The following is a 25,524-nucleotide window of genomic DNA, read 5'->3' as shown; positions in this document are numbered from 1 at the left end:
TATTCCAAAAGTGTAGTGAACAGTTTCGGTGATATGATGTCTCCCTGACGTACTCCACACTTTGTATCGGGAATTTCTGTGTTTGACGATCACTTTAACAGTAGCTGTTGTGTTTTGGTATCTGTTTAATTATATGTATATACCAATAATCAATTCGGCATTCTGCCAAAGCTTCCAACATTTTTTGTTGATTAATAGTGTCAAAAACCTTTTCATAATCCACAAATAAAAAAAGCTTGTAGTTTATTATATTCGGTACATCTTTCTTTAAGATTTTTTATTACCAATAGGTGATCGTTTGTTCTGTAACCTTTTCTAAAACCAGCCAGTTCTATGGGCTGATAAAACTCTAATTTATTTTTTAATTGTTTCGTAATTAGTTTTGTAAATAGTTTATAAATATGTAGTATCTGAGGTCGGTAGCATCGCTTTTTTATGAAGTAGGATAATTTCTGCGTTAAGCCACTGAGTCGGTGTTACTACTTCTTGCAGACATCTAGTGAATAGTTTGGCAATGACCTGCAATAACCTTTTTTCAGCCACTATTTCATCGCCTCCGGGAGACTTATTGTTTTTTTTTTATTTTTTGCACTGATCTTCGAACTTCATTACGTGTTATGTTCGGTAAAATTTCAGATCCCTGATTAATTATTTTTAGTAATGATCCACTCCGGATACATTGCTGCTCATTGTATAGTTGGTTATAAAAAATTCTCTCTAGTGTTCACAATTTGATCGCGATCGTGAATGATTTGCGCCTGATCATTTCTTAATTTGTAAATGTTTTTTCTGTCTCAGGTCCTCTCTAACCTCATTTTTAATTCTCTTATTCAAGATTCATAGTTCATTTTTGTTCTTCTTTCCCATAGATGTTTTGTGCTATGGCTTAATTTTTTGTTTTTGTTTTCAGCACGAGAACAGTACCTATTACCTTTCGGATGTAAAACTGATATCTTTATTTGCGAGATTTGCAAAGACAATTAATATGTTTTGGCAAGGGTTAGAAAGCATCTAAAACCTAATATTTAAGAAACAAAAATAACGAATGTCTTAAAATGTGTAATGTTTTATTTTTAATATTATTTTTCTATTTATATGCATGTTACCGTATTCCACACTAGGTACATATTATGTACATTATGTACATATTTCATATTAGGTACAAAATTCTCCTTTTTCATAAATGATTTTTTGACTATTCCGGTATATAAACTCTCTTATTTTTAATATTAAATTCTGATACACAAAACATTGATGTGTATTTATTGTTTTAAGAGCCAAAAAATTACCAACCAAATACAAAACGGTATTCCATACATGGCAAATCTCCTCTACATAATTATATATATATATATATATATATATATATATATATATATATATATATATATATATATATGTATCTTCTGACCTGGAAACGAACCTGGTGGAGACACACAATAAATGGATATTTTAACAATATCCAGTTACTTAACATTTATTTCATAACAATAGAAGACACTAAAATCTCAGCATTCATCCCCTTGATATTCAAGCTTTTCATAAATTATTGCCAAAATGTAACATCGATAACAGATTTTGGGAATTTGAATAAGACTGAATTTATCAACTCCTGTCTAGAGTGAGAAAACAATGAAATAGTAATATCTTGCAATGGTCAACAATAATACACTAATGTATATAAATATACCTACAGTATGATGTCCTTTGATCTAAATATTTTTACTCTTGTATAGCAAATGTATATATATATATATATATATATATATATATATATATATATATATATATATATATATATATATATATAGTATACATATATATATATATATATATATATATATATATATATATATATATATATATATATATATATATATATATATAGTAAACTCTTAAATATTGGGGAAATCTGCAAGAAATACTCTAATGTGTATCAATTGTTTCGCCGAACGTTTTCGCCAAAGAGAATTAATTTGGCTTCTTCAGGGCTGAAAGAGAATAAATTATAATTAGCTACCATATATTATCTATTAAAACATTATTGATCTTACCGTAACTTAGAATTGTAGAGTTAGAATATTAAAAAACTTTGCTAGTAACATACTGGTGTTTTTTGTTACTATGTGCAAAAAAAGTTTTTTATAAGGATTGAAATGTATGGTAGCTTCGAACTTGACACGTAAAGGCTTACCCAAGGTTAATCGAAAAACCCAATGCAACTACATTTAAAAGGAGGTAATTCTTTGAAATGTCGGCAATAACTAAATTTTTGATTTTTAGATAGTTAAAAGTGAGGTTCTGTTTAAGCCAGAACGCAAGCGCTGACAACTTCATTATTAGTTCGTATGAATCTTTATGTCGTTAAGGTTCATTGGTAAAAAACGAATGAATTTAAATCCCAGTAAAGGGAAATATTATTTTGATTTTCTTTATTTAATTATATTATATTGTTCATGTATTATTGAATCTTATTGAGACGTATCTAAGAAAAGCAAGGGAATGTTATATATTTTTTGTTAATGAAAATTAATTATAAAGGTATGTTAGTTGTTAATGGATATATCAGTCAAGTTAGTAATCTGTGATATAGTATTGTTCTTGGTATCTGATTTAAGTAACAGGTGGTATATATCGCTTAGATTCTTGATGTCACTCTTAACATTAATGGAGAAATCGTTAAATCGTTAAGGAACATACATATATATATATATATATATATATATATATATATATATATATATATATATATATATATGTATGTATGTATGTTGCAAACAACAAAATCATCATAAGCGATCCATCCTTGAAATGTGTCAAATTCTTAAACATCCATCCTCCCTAAATAAGAGAACCGACATCGACAACTTGAGTCAGATATATCACTCCCTCATCATACAAAATAAATAAAAATAAACCCCGTACAAGACAGTAACTTCAATCCCATTTTTCTTTCCAAATTTCTCCTTTTTTTTTCTTTTTTTTTGTTGGTTTGTTTTTTTTTTTAAGAAAAAGGAATAAATGAATTCTTGTTTAAAAGGTCCGTCCCTGTTCCGCTTGATAATTTCCTTAAGAATCGTAATCTGCACCATGCATTCCAAAGAAACACATGGACGAAAACAAGCCACATGTGAAAATTATGACGAGCTGATCCAAAACAATCGAAAAGATTAGTGTGGTTTGACCCTCGAAAGAGCTTAAACCAACGTTCTAATGAAGCCATCAGTTAAAATTAAATGAACTAATGTTCTTACAGTTTTACTTGTATTTTTTGTTTCGTTTCTCTCGTTTAGTTTTTAATCTTTAATGTTAAGTTATCGTAGAGTTTTTATAACATCTTTAAAAAAACCCTACAAATTGTTTTTGTAAGTATGAACCCTGTTGGTTTGTTTACTTATATTCTAAAATCTTTTTTATTTGTAGTGAACTGATGATGCTTTTAAAAAGAAAAAGCGAAACGTATTCGAATAAAGCAATAAAGTAGTTGACGACTTTTATTTGCCAATTATTGACCGATAAAACCTCTGCTATTCAACCATTGAATATATTCCAAATTTAATCAACGGTCGTATTTTTTACTATGTCTACATATACAGAGGGATTTTTCGTGACCATCAGACGAAACTATGGCCTAAACTGTACGATACTACTGAAGAGATGGAGCAAACTGAACGAGAAGTTAGCGAGAACCGAAGCAAAAAAGACTTTTTTAGTCCAATGCAGGAAGACAAAGAAATACCCACACTTTATTAGTGATCGCACCGACCACCTTATGCAGTCTACGATGGGTTCTCTGTCTAACAAATTGATAAGAAGAGCTGATTTCATCAACATGCAGGTGAGAGCACGATTATTGAACTTCCATATTTCGTCCGTACATTCCGATATAGCATTCATTCATCGACAAATGTCTAACATATTCATCCAACTTGAACATCTTCTTCCCTCCGCCATTTTGGATCAATATGAATCTTCCCTAAGCAAAAAATATAACTTCTTTCTACAGAAATCTCTATCTCATCTCCAAAACAAATTAAACAAGCTTGGGACCACTCCGTTCAATCTCTTACCATTTCACGAGAAATGGATAAAAAATCTCACAGACATTCAAATACCCAACAATGTCCTCAAACTCCTTTCTCTCGGACCAAAGTTCGGATTACAACCCTCAATCAAGGACTACTCCATATGTAATTTCGTAGCTGACATAGAAAACATACTATCTCAGTCTGAAACCAATGACCTTCTTAAATTAAGATCATCTGCCAATAACATTCTCACTAACTTCTCGCATAAACCTTCCAACGCCAAAACCGATTTTGATCTTATTTATGAACAAGCGTCCACTTTTCTAAAAAAACACCCTGACCTAATGGTATTAACTAGTGATAAAGGTAATGCCACAGTCCTTATGATGAGAGAGCAATATATTAACCTGAGCCAGCAACTCCTAGATGATAGCAAATACTATCAACCACTTCTTCGCAATCCCACTTCAACCTACACCAACAAAATCAACCGATATATCACTGAACTAAAAAACAAAAAAATTATTGACGAGAAACTAGCCAAATCCCTCCATAATTACAATGGCTATGCTCCTAGATTTTACTGTCTCCCCAAAATTCATAAGCCACAACTAAGTATGCGACCCATATTATCGTCAATAAATGCTCCTAACACAAATATAGCCCAATTCCTCACGAACATTTTGTCACAAGCATACAATTATGACAATGACTTCAACATAACAGATTCTTTCCAGTTCAGTGAATTTATTAACAATTATCAACTACCCAGAGGCTTTGTCTTAGTAAGTTTTGACGTAGTATCCTTGTTCACAAATCTTCCACTTTCCAGTGTACTAACCTCTCTCCGTAACCATTGGAATCAAATCCAACCCCACAGTCCGATATCTTGGGAAACTTTTTCCGAATTATTAAAATTGATTTTTGACACCAATTATTTAATTTTCAACGACAAATATTATCGGCAAATTTTTGGAACTCCTATGGGATCCACGATTTCTCCGATTCTAGTCAACTTTGTACTAGATGATCTTATTAATGACAGTATCAAGAAGTTAGATTTCCAGGTTCCCTTTGTAAAACGGTATGTCGACGATCTTATTTTAGCAACCCCGTCTGATAAGGCGGTTGACACCTTATCAGTTTTTAACTGCTTTGATCCTCACCTACAATTTACATGTGAATTTGAGGTTGATAACAGTATCCCGTTTTTAGATATGCGAATCATTCGCACACCTGATAACAGATTAGTCACTACCTGGTACAGAAAAGAAATGGCTAGCAACCGTTTCTTAAATTACCATTCGACACACCCAGTCAGATACAAACTTAACCTGGTACAAGCCCTCAGCCTTAGAGTACACATGTTGACACACCCGCTTTACAAAGAAGAATCTCTCAATCTACTGAAGTCTATTCTCATAGATAACTCCTATCCGGCATCCTTTATCAATAAATTTCTATATTCCAAAAGCTATGGGCAGTCCATTACCGAAACACCCAATGGGCTAACATTAGCGTCCATATCTAACAAAATACAGATTAATAAGTCCCCCCTCACTCCTGAACAAACCACTAAATATGCTTCGCTCCCGTATTTCCCACAAATCACTACCAAGCTTAACAAACTTTTCAAAAACTTACCTGTTAAAATAGCCTTAAAAAATACCAGAACCTTAGGTAAGTTATTTTCCAAGACAAAAACTCCATTGGCCCCTCTAGAACAAACTAATGTCGTCTATCAAGTACCCTGTGCAGAGTGCAACTCCTGCTACATTGGCCAGACCAGCCGCTCCCTTCAAGGTCGACTAACGTCCCACAAAAGCGACATTAGGATTTCTAAACCATCTTGTGCCCTTGCACAGCATGCCATTTCAACCAAACACAGTATCGACTTCCCGAATACCAAAATACTATGCAAACAACAAAATCATCATAAGCGATCCATCCTTGAAATGTGTCAAATTCTTAAACATCCATCCTCCCTAAATAAGAGAACCGACATCGACAACTTGAGTCAGATATATCACTCCCTCATCATACAAAATAAATAAAAATAAACCCCGTACAAGACAGTAACTTCAATCCCATTTTTCTTTCCAAATTTCTCCTTTTTTTTTTCTTTTTTTTTTTTGTTGGTTTGTTTTATTTTTTTTTTTAAGAAAAAGGAATAAATGAATTCTTGTTTAAAAGGTCCGTCCCTGTTCCGCTTGATAATTTCCTTAAGAATCGTAATCTGCACCATGCATTCCAAAGAAACACATGGACGAAAACAAGCCACATGTGAAAATTATGACGAGCTGATCCAAAACAATCGAAAAGATTAGTGTGGTTTGACCCTCGAAAGAGCTTAAACCAACGTTCTAATGAAGCCATCAGTTAAAATTAAATGAACTAATGTTCTTACAGTTTTACTTGTATTTTTTGTTTCGTTTCTCTCGTTTAGTTTGTTAACCCTACAAATTGTTTTTGTAAGTATGAACCCTGTTGGTTTGTTTACTTATATTCTAAAATCTTTTTTATTTGTAGTGAACTGATGATGCTTTTAAAAAGAAAAAGCGAAACGTATTCGAATAAAGCAATAAAGTAGTTGACAACTTTTATTGTGAGGTGGACTTTTCTTAAAATGTAGAGTTTTAAAAGAGGAGTCATTCTCAAATTATTTAAGCAATTATATCAAATTTTCTCTCATGTCTAATTAGTTGGACATTTGTTTAATAATTTCCAGGATTGACCAATAATGTGTGTTCACAGTGTTTAACAGTGTGTTCAAAATTTACAGATTCATTATTGAATTATTCCATGTGTGATATGTGGCTTATTTTAAATTTATATTAATGTATATTAATAAATTATTATATTAAAAAAATTTTTTTCGAATGGTATAAGGATGTACTATATCTAGATGTCTCAGTTTTTGCGTAATTTACAATTATTATTAAAACTCGTAATCGTATTCGTTAAATCGATGTTAGAACAAAAGAAGTAGGTAGTTAGTTAATGCCATTGTATGACATTATTATTTTGATATTACGGTCTAGTAATTGTCAAAAATATAAACGTTCGTTTACAATCTTTAAATTTAATTGTTTCTAAAAATTAAGAGATAGAGAGGTTATATTTTTTTACCGCCTATTTCTAATGTGAACTGTTGTTTACAAAATAAGTTTTAAAAGTGTCACTCACTTCACACGCTCTTAAAGTGCATCTATTGTTATCTACATAAGTGGATCTGTTGTTCCTATTACTTCCGGAAACATTATCACTTACTTGAGGCTGAAATGATGCAAACCCCTCCTTATCAATAATTATATTATGTAACAAGCAAATACATTTTACAATGACATCTGCTCGCTCTGAAGTTACCTCTATTGCCTTTAGTAGTAATTGCTATTTATTGCTCATGATACCAAATGCACATTCCACAGTTTGCCTCTCAAGAGACAAAAGTTTGTTAAACGTATGTTCTTCTGGGGCAGCGTTTCTTTTAGAATAAGGACGCAATAAATATGGTTTAAGTGAATAATCTTCGTCACCTATTAACACGTGAGGAGCACGTATATCACTGTCAGATAATTGATTCTCATAGTGCACTCTGAGGGGCACCACGCTGAAGGTGTTTGTTTAAGTTGGAAAGATCAAATATCCAACTGTCACTTTATAGGCTCCAACATCGATGCAAATGAATACTCCTTGCAGAACTATAGAAAATAATTGTTTATAATTCTAAAACATTGTACCAGATTTGGATGGGCATTTGACACGAATGTGCTTTCCATCAATGCATCCCAAACAATTCTGAAATTTCCGGTTTCTGAAAAATTCTTTTGAAATTTCATCAACTTCTTCGTCAGATGGGAATGCCATATATATATTGCTTAATGATTCCCATATAATTGCACAAGTTTCATGACTACCTGTGCCTGTAAAGAGAAAACCATGTAATGGGTGTAAAATTAGAAAATTATTAATTTGATGCATAGTGCCTTTAGGTGAAATAGTTCTCATTTTATAATTTTGTATTATCCTTATGACCAAGAAGTTTAGGGGGTTTTAGACAAACTACGAACAATAAAAAAACAGGAGCCATAAAAGCTAAAGAAGCAATTACTATTTTAAATTTGTTTTTTTTTATTTATTTAATTAAAGGTTTTTCTGTACTCTGTGAAAAAATATAGAGCGGGAAACTGTGTGTCTTCAGAGGAAGAAGTTAGGAAGAAATGGAGGGGCCTACGCGACACGTTTCTTAAGGAATTAACGAAACAGAAAAAAAACAAAACTGGCAGTGGTGCAGATGCATGTCAACCATCATCATGGCCCTTTTATTCAACTTTCAGTTTTGGTAGACACGGTGAAACCAAGAAGAATGAACAGAAGTGTTCCACTTATTGAATCAGGTGATACGTGTACGTTCAGCGATGAAGGAAACAAAAGTGATGATTTGGGTGAGGAGTTAGCTGATCAAGGCGATCTACGTTTAACTTCTCAAACTACAGTGTCGCATGGTGAGAATTTTGATAGTCATCTGCAAGCACCCACCCCTTCTAGCGTCTAGAAATTGTTCAAAAGATCACCTAAGAGGAAAGATGCACAAAAAACAAACTTTCTCCCTTTGATGAAAAACTCCTTGAAATTTAAAGTAAAAAAATGAAGTACTTAGAGCAAAAATCATCACAAACTTTAGATGGCAATTATCAATTTTTTATGAGTTTGTTAATATATCTCCACGATATACCAAAAGAAAGAAAATTGATTGTGCGCCGAAAGATGATGGACGTTTTTATGGAGGAACTTCAGCTAAAGAACTCAAGTACACCAAATTATTCTTCCGGTGATTCCTCCTCAGCTTATTTTCAAAGCCTACGTACAGTCAGCATCCAGTCAACATCGAGTTTTATTTATGATTTTGGTTCCATAGCAATGTGACTGTAGACTTCTCGTTGGATGTTGGATGTAATATCTAACTTGTTAATTTATAAAAAAAATGACATAAATACATTTTGTTTTTGTGTTTGGGATTTAACATTAGTTAAAGCTATATTTACACAGATAGTATATTACAAATAATTGTATACAGTAAAACACTGAAAACAAAGTTTTCAGTGTTTTATTATTATATAAAATGAATTTCCATCAGGTAACAGTCGAATCCATCACTTGTATAAAATAAAATAATATAATTGTATTATTAAAAAAAATTGAGCGTGATGTTTGTCTGTTGGTACACTTACCTTAATGTTACAACCAGCCGTTCACGTGGAGAGATCGTTTCTCGAAAATTACAGAATTTTTCGAGTTTAGCATGAATTTTGTTAAGAATGTACTAGAATGTATCCATTTTCATGCGAAAATAGAAGAAGTAGTTGTCATCGTCGACTTAAAGATCGTACCACAAACGAGCAAATTCCCCAAACTCGTTTCTTTTTACGTAAAGAGGATTTACCCACACTTCTCTTCTTCGTCTATATTGCCTGACACGTCGATGAATCACAGAAGATTGTTAAAAAAGGAAAAATTCTTTATCAGAATCAGGAAGATTATTCCGTAGAGCTATAATTACACCAAAGAGTTCGGAAGAATACTGAGGCAATAGACAACCGGAGTTCTCTCGATTTCATTATAACGGCCTTCGTCCGAATTCGCACCATCGCAGTTCGCAGCTTTCCGGATCTAGTAAACGGGGGGCCATAAAACTTTGTGCATTTGGGTTTAATTTATTAATAAATTAAAATTTATTTATATCGTTAAATCTTCTCTGAGGTAGGTACATTTTTAGTTCATCATCTGTCTGTTATATCTGTCTTTTTATAATTTGATTTCTTTTTTATACATACATAACCCCCTCCACACCTGTTTCTTTTAACCTCATAATTCGTCCCATATGCAGTTAGTATCTTTAATAAAATTTAACTAATTCATTTATTAATAATTATATTCATTTTATTCTTGCCAATTTGCTATTTGCTATTTAAAATTTGTAATTATTTGTAAGCTTTATATGGCAAGGAAATGTTCAAAAAAATACGACAGTGCTAACACAAGGTGTGTTATTCTAATTTTTTGGCCTAATACCAATTTTTGTCCTTCTTTTGGATGAGGTGAGTTTTTATATTTTTTTTTTTTAATTTAATATCCTAGTTTATTTGTTCCAGCCATACTCATCTTTCAGATTTACTTTTAAGATAAGACCTTCTGAGAGAGTGGGCTAGACGAGGCCTAACAATTGGCTCCCAAAGAAAGTTGTTAGGTTTATTGTTCTATATTATTGGCTTCCAACTTTCTGAGGTAGTTATATTGTTACCCAATGGCACTCACTGTGCTGCGTCGTTCGATGTTTACAAGCTTTAAGCCAACTTACTCGCAAAAGATCAACTGGAGAATGGGGCTCCTCCCAAGAAAAGCATTCACCCAATTGAAACAGCTATTGACTCACTCCCCTATACTTTGTCAGGCTGACCCTACGAAGCCATTTATCATTAGGACTCATGCTGGTTCATATGCAGTAGAAGCAACTTTACCCCCGGGGGGTGAGACCCGCAGAAAGACCAATGGAATATACAAGTTGTTTGCTGACTGATTCTCAAAAGAATTACCATACAACAGAACGTGAGGCTCTAGCAGTGGTATGGGCTTTTTCGAAATTTCCTGGATACATAGAATCATCTTCTATCATTTTAGCCACCAGCCCTTACACTGGCTTGTCATTAAACTCCCCAACCATTTGTGGTTACAACCATATAATTTAAAAACTGAATATCTACCAGAAAAAAAAAATCCTTAGCAGATACTTTATCTCGCTCTATTTGTGATGAAACTGCCAAGAAAGATTTATGTAATATTTGTTTTGTGACTGTTAACTTGCCTACAGCCGAAGCTAGAGAAATTCGTGAAAAACAGTCATTTGACACATATGTGGCCTCTATCAGTCTTTTGAGACTCCTGAAAGTTGTGCTGTTGAAATCAAAACATGGAGTAAGAGGGGATATATTATTATGAATGACATCCTATATCGTTATTCCCTGACCATGATGTAGAGGAACCTCAGCAAGTTGTGCCAAAATGTTCCATCAAGGAAGTATTACAAAAACTCATGATTCACCTCTTGCTGCCCATTATGGTGTAGAGCGCACCTTACAGAAAATTATACCACGATACTTTTGGATAGGTATGCGCAAAGATGTAAACGATTATGTGTTAAAATGTATCTAATCTGAAACCCGCTGGATTACTTCAAACCCCAGTTCTAAGCCAGCGCTTTGAAACTATTGCTATTGACCTTTTTCGTCCATTACCGAGACGTCAACTGGAGAAAGGTGGATTTTTATTGTTAACACCTCCACTAGATGGACGGAGACCTTTCCACTTAAAGATTTGACTGTTGAATCTCGCGCCGGATACTGCATTGACGAGATTATGTTACGATTTGAAACTCCTAGGGAAGTTCTCAGTGATAATGGAGTACAGTTCGACAGTGATATCATACAATCTGTAGCTCAACCTTTAGGATTTAGTCAGAGTCTGATTCCCGTTTATCACCCTGCTACAAATTCGGTTGAACGCAAGAACCATGACCAGAAAACCCAATTGATTATATTGACTTTAACTTTGGATGGGAACTACATACCCCAGATGATGTTCAATGAGATTTTCGAGGTATAGTTGAAAGTGATAACTTCGTAGACACCTTATTTACGTTTAATTGCTTATACCTTAAATCAAGCCAGAGAAACGCACGAGCGTTAACAAGATGTTAGGAAGAAATATGCTGATAGTAAACGTCTGGATTCAGTATCAATTGCAGATCCACTCCGTCCGACTACTACAACGCCCACGCCCACTTTTTGGACTTGTAAATCCTTGTTGCTTGTTTTGTGTATCATGCCCAGGAGAACGCGCTTTTAAACTAACAAGTGACAGTTCGGAAGTTAACTTAACCTAAGATAAAAAAAAAGAGACAATAACAATGTAGTCATGTCAATGAATTGTATTTTTTTTTATTTTACCGGTTGTTCTTCTTTTATTCTGTATTTTCTTTTATTGTCAGTGCTCATTTATTTGTTAGTTACAAAATCAACAGATCTCACCAAAATATATTTAAATTGAAGTAAACTATTTCTTAGTTTATTTTTTATCAGTCTTACAAGTTATTAATAGTAGGATTACACCAATGCTATTAATTGATTTAAAAAAGGTATATGATTCCATATCACGAAGCATGTAAAATATAATGAGGTCTCTACGAATTGCAGAAAAACTGATATGACTAGTTAGAATGACTCTGATCAACACAATCACAATAGTTGTCGGACTTCCAGTTTGCGAAATTCCCCAAAAAAAACGTCAAATAACCTAGATGTAAAATATATTAGGACGTGATTTGTTTAAAATATCTATTAGGTATACCTACAAATTTTACAAGAGTTCTATATAAGTTCTCCTTTTTTAACGTTTGCGATTTTCTGTCCTTCGAGTCTTTATTGTGAAATGGAGAAAACAAGCCAAGTAGACATATTTTTAAATGTGTTCTTAATTTTAAGTACTTTTAAAAGGAGATAAAGATCTACCTACACTATATTTTATGGGTAATGGATTTCCGTATTTTATCTTCTAAATCTCAAAGTATGAAAAAAATTAAAAGTAAACCATTTTATGTATGTTTGCCTTTTAATCAAGATCTGCTTCAAAATATTCTGAAACCGATTATTTTATTACAGAATGCAACAAAAGGTATTCTACAATAATTTTACTGTCCTGTGGTCTGTGAACTGTGTTTGTCATTTATCATCTTAGTTTTAGTTACTGTCATATATAATTGTCATGTTATTCATACAAACAAAACGATGCTAATTTCTTGTATATTAAAACCTAGTTTATAAAGGTTTTGCATTCATTACAATTTAATATACAAGAAATATCAAATATGGATAAGCTACTACGACCAGACAGATTCGATGCAGATCCTAACTCTCCTAGATCGTCTCAAGAATGGATGCATTGGAAAGCTACCTTTGAAAACTTTATTTCCTCTGTGATTGATGTTTCAGAGGAGGAGAAATTCAAACTACTGGTAAATTACGTGAGCAACAATATCTATGAACTCATCTCTGATTGTAGAAAGTATTCTGAAGCCAAAAGTATTCTCGAAGCAGCTTTTGTTAAACCCAAAAATGAAATTTTTGCCAGACATATCCTAATGACAAAAAAACAACAAACTGGTGAAAATATAGGTCAATACGTTCAACATCTTAAAGTGCTTTCCAAAGACTGTAATTTTCTAGCCGTTTCTGCAGATCAAAATAGAGAAGATTATATAAGAGACTCTTTTATTAATGGTTTTCTTTCTAATGACATAAGACAACGTTTACTAGAAAACAACACTATTACTCTGCAAGATGCCATAGTGAAAGCCCAGTCTCTGGAGTCAGCTTCAAAACACTCTGAGGCTTATACAACTCCTGTACAAATTATTAATGCAATTTCTTCCGAAACCAGAGAGCACACTAATTATACTTCTGCTGCTGTGAAAAGTTGGAAATGTTACTTTTGTGGATCAACTGAAAGGCATCCTCGTAGCCTATGCCTTGCTAGAGACAAAGTTTGTAAGAAATGCTCGAAAGTTGGACATTTTTCCAAGGTATGTAGGCTTCAGATGCCCAATTCAGTATCAGCTGCTGTTTTAGCTACTACTACATCTAGTTCCAATGTTAGAAATCTTGCTGCTGCCCCTCAATGCTTATCTAAAAGTGTTACTGAGATAAAGGTGAATGGAAATACAACTGAAAGTTTAATAGACACAGGTAGTTCTGAGTCATATATCAGTAAGAATTATGCATTGTCTATAAACGTGAAAACATTTAGAAGTCATGCAAGCATAATAATGGCTTCAACAGCACTCAGAACGACTATCTCAGGACACTGCTTTGTTAATTTAGAAATAAACGAACATTCCTATAAAAATGTCAAATTATCAATAATTCAAGATTTATGTGCTGATGTAGTTATAGGTCATGACTTGCTTAAACAACATTCTTCTCTAGAAATCACTTTTGCTGGCTCAAAAATGCCTTTAGTTATTGATCGTATAGATAACATTTGTAGTTTGGCATACTTAAATATAGAGCCACCCAAATTATTCTCCAATCTATCAAATGATTGCAAACCGAGGGCAACTAAATCAAGAAAATTTTCAACTGAAGATAGAAAATTCATATCTGACGACATACAGTATCTGCTATTGAATGGAATCATAGAAGAAAGCAACTCTCCTTGGCGTGCACAAGTACTTATTACAAAAAGTGAAACACACAAAAAGCGAATGGTGGTAGATTATTCACAAACGATTAATAAATTTACTTACTTAGATGCCTATCCTCTCCCAGATGTTGAAGATATTGTTAGAAAAGTAGCAAGATATTCTGTCTTCAGTACTATTGATCTTAAAAATGCATACCATCAAATTCCAATCAAAAATGAAGAGAAAATATACACTGCTTTTGAAGCCAACGGCCAACTATACCAATTTTGCCGGATTCCTTTTGGGGTAACCAACGGAGTGGCTTGTTTTCAAAGGGTTATCGATGGTATTATTAAATCCGAACATTTAAAAGGTGTATATGCATATCTTGATGACATTACGGTTTGTGGATTAAATCAACAACAACATAATGAAAATCTTAATAAATTTATGGAAGTAGCGAAGAAATACAATCTAACAATAAATCAAAATAAAAGTTCTTATACACTAAATTCAGTCAAACTTTTGGGTTATCAAATAGAAAATCAGACCTTAAAACCTGATCCTGAAAGACTTGCACCATTAAAGAAGTTACCCTTACCAAACGATTCACAATCACTAAAGAGAGCTGTCGGAATGTTTGCACATTATTCCAAATTTATCCCACAATTTTCAGAAAAGATACAAAAACTGCAATACATTTCCTTTAACAGAACAAGCAGCTGAAGCTTTCCAAATTCTTAAATCTGAAATTATTTCTTCAGCCGTTACTACGATTGATGACAAGATTCCTTTTATCGTTGAATCTGATGCTTCAGATTTTTGTATTGCTGCTTCTCTTAGCCAAGGCGGAAGGCCTGTTGCTTTCTTTTCAAGAACCTTATCAAAAAGTGAAAGAAATCATTCATCAGTAGAAAAAGAGGCTTATGCAATAGTGGAAGCTCTTAGAAAATGGAGACATTTCTTGATAGGTAAACATTTTCGACTTATAACTGATCAAAAGTCTGTCTCTTTTATGTTCAATATGCGCCACACAAGTAAGATAAAAAATGAGAAGATTATCAGATGGCGCTTTGAATTATCATGCTACAGTTTCGATATTCAGTACCGACCGGGAGTTGAGAATGTAGTGCCAGATACTTTCTCACGAATGAGCTGTTCAATAAATCCTCGACCAAGTCTATTTGAACTACATCAATCCTTGTGTCATCCAGGAATCACCAGAATGGTCCATTGGATAAAGACACGTAACTTACCATATACTATTGATGAAGTCCGTGAAATGACCAATTGCTGTCCTATCTGTGCAGAAATAAAACCCAAGTTTTTGAAAACTCAAGGGAGATTAATTAAAGCTACTTCGCCTTTTGAAAGATTGTCTCTGGATTTTAAAGGACCGCTTCCATCTAGATCTCATAACAAATATATCCTAACAATTGTTGACGAATATTCTCGATTCCCCTTTGTATATCCATGTCAAGATGTTTCAGCGAAAACTGTTGTGAAGTGTCTTACAAACTTATTCTCTTTATTTGGAATACCTAGTTATATCCATTCAGATCAAGGGGGGGCATTTATGTCTCAAGAAGTCAAAACATTTCTCCATTCACAAGGAATACCTACAAGCCAAACAACATCTTACAATCCTGAAGGCAATGGCCAGACAGAAAGATATAATGGAATTATATGGAAAACTATTTCTCTTGCTTTAAAATCTAAACATTTAAAAACTGAACAGTGGGAAGAAGTAGTTGAGATAGCTCTTCATTCAATTCGTTCTCTTTTGTGTACATCTACAAACAGTACCCCTCATGAGCGAATGTTTCATCATTCCAGAAAAGCTATAAATGGAGCTGCGCTTCCTTCATGGTTGATAACCCCCGGAAAAGTATTTATGAAAAAAAATGTGAGGCAGTCCAAATATGAACCCCTCGTTGAAGAAGTACAGCTAATTGAAGCAAATCCAAACTATGCTGTTGTTAGACGTGAAGATGGTAAAGAAACAACAGTAGCCTTAAGACAACTTGCACCACGAGGAGATGCATCTCTACTGGACTGTGTTACTGGATCGGAATCTGCGGTTTCTAATGAACAGTTTATCAAAGATCCACCAAGCCCTAGATTGAGTATATGCGAGGAAAATCCAAATATTTCTCCTGTTAACGTTCTGGAAGATCAAGGTAATATTGAAAGTGTTTTAAAGGAAGAAAATAAAGACAGTCTTATTAGAAGAAGTACCAGGGAAAGAAACACTCCTGCTTACCTTAAAGACTTTGTTCAAAAATAAAGTTGGGGTGAATGTCCTGTGGTCTGTGAACTGTGTTTGTCATTTATCATCTTAGTTTTAGTTACTGTCATATATAATTGTCATGTTATTCATTCAAACAAAACGATGCTAATTTCTTGTATATTAAAACCTAGTTTATAAAGGTTTTGCATTCATTACATTTACTTACTCGTTTTGTTGGTTGTCTAACTTTAGCAAAGAAAATCATTTTTATTAACTGACCGTAACAGCTGAAACGAAAGCTACCGTGTATTCGTTTTGGTATGAATACTACTGTTTGTCAGTTTGCTGGTTTCACACCTGCTTATCTTACCTTTGGATGGGAACTACGTACCCCAGATGATGTTCTATGAGATTTTCGAGCTATAGTTGAAAGTGATAACTTCGTACCTCAGATGACACCTTCTTCTTCTTAAAGTTCCGTCTCCCTACGGAGGTTGGCAATCATAATGGCTATTTTTATTTTTGAACTTGCTGCTCCAAACAAATCAATTGATCTGCATTGATACCAATCACGTAGATTCTTCAACCATGAGTTCTGTGTTCGGCCAACAGATCTTCTTTCTTGAATCTTTCCCTGTATGATTGTTATAATTTAAGTTAGGTGAAGTCCTCCTTCTAGTTTGAAGACATCAAGAGACAAGGAAATATGTACTTTAGGAAATATGCACCAATAAACGTCTGGCCATCAACAATTATACTTTATTCCTTCTTACATACAGATCAATACAAAACTTGACTGACAGTAGTTTATTACCTATTTATGACATTACTCATTGCACTGTCAACAATGTCACTTCATATAGAACAACATCCACTTTTTATGTTGGATATTCTAACACTCTCCCTCAACATGAAAAGTAGATAAGCTAAATACTAGACCTTAACAAAATAAACATTATTTTAAATTCAAATTCTTACAGATTAACTGCAATTTCTTTGAATTTAACGACTTGGTCAACATATCAGCCACCATTTCATTCGTCGACATATATTTTAATTGAATATCATTGTTAGCTATTTTTTCACGAATAAAATGATACTTGACATGAATATGTTTCGTTCTCTTATGGTATACTTGATTTTCCGATAACTTTATGGCACTTTGATTATCATTAAATATAACCATCGGAAAACCTTCAAACAAAAACTTACAATTAACATTGTTTTCAAATATTTCTTTACATAAATATGTTAAGTATAACGATTCTTTTGCTGCCTCAGTTATGCCAATATATTCAGCTTCAGTTGAACTTAAAGCAAAAGTTCTTTGCTTTTGACATTCCCATGAGATAGGACCACCAGCCAACGAAAAAATAAATCCATAAAATGACTTTCTATCTGAACTGTTATTGGCCCAATCTGAGTCAACAAAGCCACTTAAACTAACATTTGACTTTCTGTAATTAATTCCTACAGTTCTTGTACCTTTTAGGTATCTCAAAACACGTTTGGCTGCTAACCAATGTTCTTTCGTATGAGTCTTATTAAACTGGCTAAGATAAGTGACAGAGAAAGCTATGTCAGGCCTTGAACAAACCGCTAAATACATCATCGAACCAATCAATTCTTGATAAGGACATTCATACAAAATTCCTTCATTAGAAAGTTTAACATTCGGTTCTAAAGGAGTATTTACAATGCTACAATTCGTCATTTCAAATCGTTGAAGTATTTTATCAATATACTGTTCTTGAGTTAATTTCAATTCAAACTCTGACTTACTTCTCTCTATCTTCATACCCAAACAATGTGTAATTGGACCCAAATCCTTAATATGAAAGTTTTTATCTAATTCGTTTTTCAAAACTTTAACCTCATCATGATTATTGTAAAAAAACAAAAAAATCATCTACATAGAGTGCTACAATAAGGATTGAATTCTCATTATTTTTAACAAAAATACATGGTTCAATTTCACATTGTTTAAAATTCAACTTTAACAAAATTTGGTATGCCTTTTTATACCACAGTCTCGAAGACTGTTTGAGACCATATATAGCTCTCCTGAGCAGACAGACTTTATTTTCCAAGTCTGGTTCATCAAAACCTTCAGGTTGAGCCATATATATGGTTTCATCAATCTCACCATTCAGGAATGCAGTCTCCACATCTAAATGAACTGTATCTAGATTTAATTCAACAGCCATCGCTAACAAAAGCCTAAAATTACTAAAACGAATGACTGGAGAATACGTTTCTGAATAGTCAACCCCATATTTCTGTGTAAAACCCTTTGCCACCAATCTTGCCTTGTACCTTACTATTTCACCCTTTTCATTTTTCTTTATTTTAAACACCCATTTATTCTGAACAATATTTGTATTTGCAGGTTTATCAACCAATTCCCAAGTATTATTCATTCTGAGAGCTGTCAATTCATTCTGAATGGCTAATTTCCATTCATGGCTGTGACTACTTGACAGTGCCTCAGAAAGACTTGTGGGCTCAAATTCATTTGACATAGTAAACATGGCAAGATCAGGTACATTTTCCAGATCTTTATCTAACAAAAAATCATTATACAATTTTGGTTTATTTCTAACACGTGTAGGGTAACGCTTAGATTCTTGAACACTATCACTATTTCTTTCTTCTCTATTCACTTCTTGATTTTCACTCGCACTTTCTTCTACACTTTTTATATTCTCAGATTCCACAATTTCACCGATACCACTTTTTACTTTTTCGGAGTTTTCATTCACACTAAAACATTCCGACTGATGTTGGTTCACTGATTTGGCTTTACCTTCAACAATTCGCAAATTGCATATAACCTCAGGTTTAAATCGTACGTCGTGGCTCGATACGATTCTTCTTTCAGATGGAATCCATATCCTAAAACCATCCCTGTCATTCACATAACCAACTAAATAACCATGTATCGCCTTGTCATCAAATTTACTGCGAAGATTCTTGTTAACGTGAACATAACATTCAGTGCCAAATATTCTTAAATGTTTCAAACTTCCAATTGGCTTTCCATACCACAATTCATAGGGACTTTTACTTTCAATTGATGACTTTCCTGTACGATTCAGAATGTACACTGCAGTATTGCATGCTTCTGCCCACAATTGTTTGGACAACTTACATGTGTTTAACATGGAACGTGCGCACTCTACAATGGTGCGGTTTTCCCTTTCAGCAACACCATTCTGCTGAGGTGTGTAGGGTGGAGTGATACAATGCTCTATACCTCTCTTCACAAGAAGTTCAGATACCTTCTTATTGTCAAACTCTCTCCCTCCATCGCATCTCAGTTGCTTTACTACATGACCATTTGTACTAGCTTCATTTAAAAATTGTTCTAAGAAAGTACATACCTCACTTTTATGTTTCATAAAGAAAACTTTCCGAAACTTACTAAAGTCATCTTTAAAACATACGTAATAACGTGCTTTTCCCAGTGATTCTATAGACATGGGCCCATTCACATCTGCATGGATCTGCTCACCAATGACTTGTGGTCGATTGATCCTAGATTTGAATGGCAATCTATGCATTTTTCCAATTGCACATCCATCGCAAAAGCTTTCTTTGCACCCATCAATGTCTATATTCATTTTCTTCAATACCTTCTTTACGTGTTGCTTATGCTGATGACCAAATCTTTCATGGTACACTTGCAACATATCTGTTGACTCTGCTAAGTTTACTTGAAGGGGATTTGTCGGTTTCATAACACGTATATCAAGTGCATACAGGCCATTTTTGAAGTACCCAGTCATTACAGATTCACAAGTGTTTTTATCATATATATTTACACCTTTTTCATCAAGTACTGTAATAAAACCCCTTTGTGCAGCAGCTTTCACAGAAAACAAATGAGCACTTGCTTCAGGAACATAAAAAACATTCTTCAAGTCAGCACCTTTCCATTTATTATTCAGATGCATTTGAATTTTCACTGTTCCTTGTCCATGGGCTAACATACATACATCTTTCTTACCAAGTGATATACTTTCTGGTTCAGCAAATTCTGTATAAGATGAGAAATATTGCTTATCTGTAGTGATATGATTTGTGGCTCCACTGTCACAATACCATTTTCCAGCTTCAATACAATTGTTAGATGAGGCACTTAAAACAACAGACAAAAAAGCAGTATCATTACTTTTATTCTTACCTAAATTCTCAACTGATTTTTTCAACGGACACTCTTTTGCCCAATGGCCTAATTTCTTGCATTTATGACATGGAAATTTTTCTTTTGCACGATGTACATTTTTCTTTGACTTCATACTTTGGTTCTGATTGTATTTTTCTGTCGGGCTATTGCGTGCAACGAACGCAAAAGATTCTACAGTACTTTGGTCACGTAATTCAATGGTACACAATTTCTCAATCAGTAAATTCAAAGTTTGATTCTTTGATGGTATCGTGTCCCACAAATCTTTGAAATTATCAAAGTCCTTACCCAAAGTTGATAAGATCCAACCATTTAACATTCTTTCGGATAAAACATTTTCATCATGCTTCTGCAGTTCATCATTTAAATCTACAAACAGTTTCTGCAACTTGGCAACATGTGTACTAATATCTTCTTTTTCATCACGTTGGACTCTAAAAAAGGCTTCAATTAACATGTTTAACCGTTGCGTACTGCTACGTTCAAATCTCGCGCGCAATTTGTCCCATATTTCACTAGCGTGAGTACACGTCAACACGAGCTCGGCAACAGTTTTTCCTAGCGTACCTGCTAACAAACTTGCCGCTTTCGCATCGTCTTTTAACCATTGCAGATGCTTCTGTATTTCCGCTGAAGTTGAATCTTCACTAACCTCAGGACACTTACACATACCGTTTACAATGTCTTCAAGTGCATACGAACGTAATAACATCGAAACGTGCCATTTCCACTTTGCCCAGTCTTCAGGACCCTCGAGTTTGTCAACTTGAATTTTATAATCGTTATTGCTGGTCGCCATATTTTATTCACCGACAATAACAACAAACAAAACTGAATGAAGTACGAACCTAATCTGTTCACAGTTCACACGTGGACTGGGCCCAAAACCTGTTATAATTTAAGTTAGGTGAAGTCCTCCTTCTAGTTTGAAGACATCAAGAGACAAGGAAATATGTACTTTAGGAAATATGCACCAATAAACGTCTGGCCATCAACAATTATACTTTATTCCTTCTTACATACAGATCAATACAAAACTTGACTGACAGTAGTTTATTACCTATTTATGACATTACTCATTGCACTGTCAACAATGTCACTTCATATAGAACAACATCCACTTTTTATGTTGGATATTCTAACAATGATGAGTCTCAAAATTTCATATTTTGGTCCCCTCATCACGTGGCCTAGGTATTCCAGTTTTCTGGTTTGTATAGTGATGATTAGTTCTGTTTCTTTACCAACCCTCTCCAGTACTTCTTTATTTGTAATTCTATCAGTCCATGATATTTTTAATACTCTGCGGTATAACCAGAGTTCGAAAGCCTCGATTCTTTTTAAATTGCATTTTTGTAATGTCCAAGTCTCAGCTCCATATAATAATAATAATATTGAAAATAATATTGAAAATATCTGATGACACCTTATTTAAGTTTAATTTGCTGATACCGTAAATCAAGCCAGAGAAACTCACGACCGTTAACAAGATGTTAGGAAGAAATATGCTGATTGTAAACGTCTGGATCAGATACTTCAAGTAATGATTTTTGGTATTGATGAAGACATAGTGAAGCATTCTATCAGATTTAGTATTCGTAAAATATTGAGCAAAGCTAAAGCGGGAATAAGTGATAAGTCTCCATCTGTGCCTTTAAGTATTTACCATGTGTCTGCTTTAACCAGATACATTACCACTGATCCTTACGCGCGTCTTCTAAGAGCGGAGCATACCGGAAACTGACAAGTTATGAATAGTAGGATTACACCAATGCTATTAATTGATTTAAAAAAGGTCTATGATTCCATTTCACGAAGCATGTAAGATATAATGAGGTCTCTACGAATTGCAGAAAAACTGATATGACTAGTTAGAATGACTCTGATCAACAAAGTCATAAGAGTTTGAGGACTTCTAGTATGACTATTGAAATTCCCAAAAAAACGTCAAATAACGTAGATATAAAATATATCAGCACGTGATCTGTCTAAAATATCTATTAGGTATACCTACATATTTTACAAAAGTTCTATGTAAGTAGGTATTCCTTTTTTATCGTTATCGATTTTCTGTCCTGTATCGAGTCTTTATTGTAAAACACGGAATAAACGCCAAATGTGTTCTTAATTTAAGTTTTAAAGGGGGTAAAGATCTATCTACACTATAATATTTTATAGGCAATGGATGTCCGTATTTATGTTACTAAATCCCAACAGTATGAAAAAAATTAAATGTAAACCAAATTATGTATATGCCTTTTAATCAAGATTTGCTTCAAAATATTCTAAAACCTATTATTTTATTACAGAATGGAATAAAAGGTATTCTACAATAATTTTACTTACTCGTTTTGTTGGTTGTCTAACTTAAGCAAAGAAAATCATTTTTAATAATTGACCGCTAAACCATCTGTTATTAATTTTTCTCTTAAATCTTTAAATATCGTTTAAATTAGCGGAACTGATGTAAAAAATTCCTTTAAATTTTGGTAATATGCTTTTGTTAAAATTAAAGAAACGAAATTGTTTTCACGGGGTCACCTGTAGGCCTTGAAATACCCATTCCCTCACCTGTATGTTGTTGAAAGTGATTAGGCACACCGATTCAGTATTGGTACACCCAACATTCAGTCATGTCCAAGGTGAAGAAGTGTTGTTAAATTACTGTGTAGACAATAGTGCCCGTTACAAATGAGTGATAAAATAAAAAGATGCCAAGAAAATTACTGAAATTCCTCATTCTATTCGATAACACGTCCTTATTGTACTTTCCGGGTCAATTTTTGTCGGGAAGAGTTCTTATTGAACTTCAGGATGATACACCTGCACTTGGTAAGAATATTTGATGAGTTCTGTCAGTATGTGAATATGGACTGTCAGTCTTCTTAAAACTCATTAACCATCTGTTCCTCGTGTTCATGTCTCCCTTGAAACATTCACTGAATTTTAAAAATTGCGGTAAAAATATGTACATTTTACCTGAAAAATCTTAAGACGACTGAAAGGCATATTTTATAGTCCATTAGTAGGTATATTTTATTTATCAACTAATATTTAAACCGATCTTTAAAAACACTTAAAATTCTATTATATTTATGTTTGTTTTATATCACACAATATATTTTTATAAAAGTACGAGGATTTGTTATATATTTTTAACACGTTGACTGCTGCATCCGTAGGAGAAATTAAGATTTTTTAAGCTTAGACATGGAAACAGGACCATATTTCAACTGATTACTTCTTTATTTGACTTATCATTTGATATAGTTTTTTTAGTATTGTTTAACTATCAATTTTTTCATTGTTTTTAAAGACTTAATTAAATCTCTTTCTATCATGTTGTGTGAATATTTTTTACTCATTAGTTTCGTTGTGTAGATAGTGTTTATGACTTTACATGAATTACACGTTGGTATTAACATTTATTACATGATTTATTGGCGCTGGTATTTTCCAAAAATATGTAATTTCAAGTGTAAAATAATAGTTCCTCTTAGAGTTTGCTTGCCTATTTCACATATCATTGGCATACGCTGTTTTTGGCTAGTTAAGGCTTTTCACGTTTATGTTTTCTTTTATCTGCAGATTCTTTACAAAATCAATTATATTTAACCTGATTAGCATATTTTTTAGTAATGGTATCCTTCAAATATACATTTCACATGACACTGTTACGAAGTAACGTTTTTCTATACAGGGTGGGAGGAATTTAAAAATAAAAGATATATTTAAACTGTTTAATGGCAAATAATATCTTATACCTGTAACAAGTTTAAAGGGGTACAGTTCTTATTAGATGTATGATAATAAATACCTAGTTACAAATAACGCATTTATAGCTTTGTAAATATACTGCATATTTTTAAATTTTGAGTCTTCATTTGTTTTTCTTTTAAATACTGAAGGTCAGTCAAATGATTTTTTGTAAAATGGAATACCTGTATACCCAATACATATTACTTGCATGTACATATGTATATATTATTATATGGGTCAATACACGTTAATACTTATTAAGTTATGACTAATTAGAAACTAAGTTAGCATAAGCCTTAGTAATGAGGCTGACGACGATATAATAAGCCAAACTAATCTACAAATTACCAACATTATACCTCTACTAATTCTGTAACTATTCTTTATCTTAAAAAAAATCAGTGAGTCATTGTACATTTGCTTCTTTTTTCTTTCACTACATCCTTCATTAGTGAGGCCAGCTATAGTTGATGCAAACTGTTCAATGTTTTATGGTCCCCTTCCTTAGTATATATTGCGCTTTTGAATGTCAGGCATAAAAACCTGTAATGTTTTTTGTTAAAAATGTACATTTTTAGAGAAACAAGAAAATACCAAATTAAAAGTTTATGTTTTTTTAACTTTTTCCATTGACTGGAATTCTCATTTCTCCTCCAATCGTTTGCAAATGTTCTCTTTTATTATATTCAAAATCCAAATTCACACAAATATGAATTAGACAACGTATAAAGAACTTTGGTTTTATGTGTATCAAATATTCATTAATATTCAGTGACTTCTGCTTGAGTTTTAAATTGCCATTAACTTTACTTTTTAAATTTGCGTCCAACATAAATAGATTTCTTGTCTATTCGTAATGCAATGCTCAAACGCAGGGAAAAAATGTGGTGAATTATTGAGTAATACTTGTATAAGTTTCAAGTAGGAGATATTAATTTTAAAAAAATGTTTGAATATCGCTTATGTTCCGTTCTTTTTCTTGTGTTAACCCATCAGTGCTCGGAACTAAAAAAGCTTGAAAGTTGTAATTTTTTTATAGATTTTATTACCAAAAAGTGTTACATATTTACTAAAAAATCTAAAA

General features: G+C 33.1%; 3 protein-coding genes across 4 annotated transcripts in view; 2 read left to right on the top strand and 1 right to left on the bottom strand.

Moving 5' to 3' along the window:
* Positions 1-3,580: 3,580 nt before the first annotated feature.
* LOC140451625 (uncharacterized) lies at positions 3,581-11,687 on the top strand. Its single transcript, XM_072545470.1, has 3 exons — positions 3,581-5,228; positions 8,366-8,533; positions 11,398-11,687. The coding sequence occupies exons 1-3, from the start codon at positions 3,581-3,583 to the stop codon at positions 11,685-11,687; spliced, it is 2,106 nt and encodes a 701-aa protein (XP_072401571.1).
* A 5,760-nt stretch (positions 11,688-17,447) lies between these two features.
* On the bottom strand, positions 17,448-18,206 carry LOC140451623 (uncharacterized). Its single transcript, XM_072545469.1, has one exon. It carries the CDS (start codon positions 18,204-18,206, stop codon positions 17,448-17,450), a length of 759 nt encoding a protein of 252 aa, XP_072401570.1.
* A 5,068-nt stretch (positions 18,207-23,274) lies between these two features.
* Vdup1 (arrestin family protein Vdup1) overlaps positions 23,275-25,524 on the top strand; it is an 89,188-nt gene continuing 86,938 nt past the window's right edge. For both annotated transcript variants that reach the window (XM_072546124.1, XM_072546123.1), the window contains exon 1: positions 23,275-23,513. In XM_072546124.1, coding sequence (XP_072402225.1) covers positions 23,393-23,513 — 121 coding nt within the window. In that variant the 5' untranslated portion in view covers positions 23,275-23,392. The remainder of the gene's footprint in view (positions 23,514-25,524) is intronic.

This window comes from Diabrotica undecimpunctata, chromosome 10, assembly GCF_040954645.1.
Source record: "Diabrotica undecimpunctata isolate CICGRU chromosome 10, icDiaUnde3, whole genome shotgun sequence".
In the NCBI taxonomy this organism is placed as follows: domain Eukaryota; kingdom Metazoa; phylum Arthropoda; class Insecta; order Coleoptera; family Chrysomelidae; genus Diabrotica; species Diabrotica undecimpunctata.
The sequence above is the reverse complement of the archived record's forward strand: the minus strand, read 5'-3'. Positions and strand labels throughout refer to the sequence as shown.

Bases quoted from the DNA above. Each gene is read 5' to 3' on its own strand.
- LOC140451625 (XM_072545470.1), top strand. From the start codon at position 3,581: ATGTCTACATATACAGAGGGATTTTTCGTGACCATCAGACGAAACTAT. The intron at 5,229-8,365 runs GTATCCCGTTTT...TTCAACTTTCAG, and splicing joins TGAATTTGAGGTTGATAACA to TTTTGGTAGACACGGTGAAA. The intron at 8,534-11,397 runs GTGAGAATTTTG...TTCCACTTAAAG, and splicing joins TCAAACTACAGTGTCGCATG to ATTTGACTGTTGAATCTCGC.
- LOC140451623 (XM_072545469.1), bottom strand. From the start codon at position 18,206: ATGACGAATTGTAGCATTGTAAATACTCCTTTAGAACCGAATGTTAAA.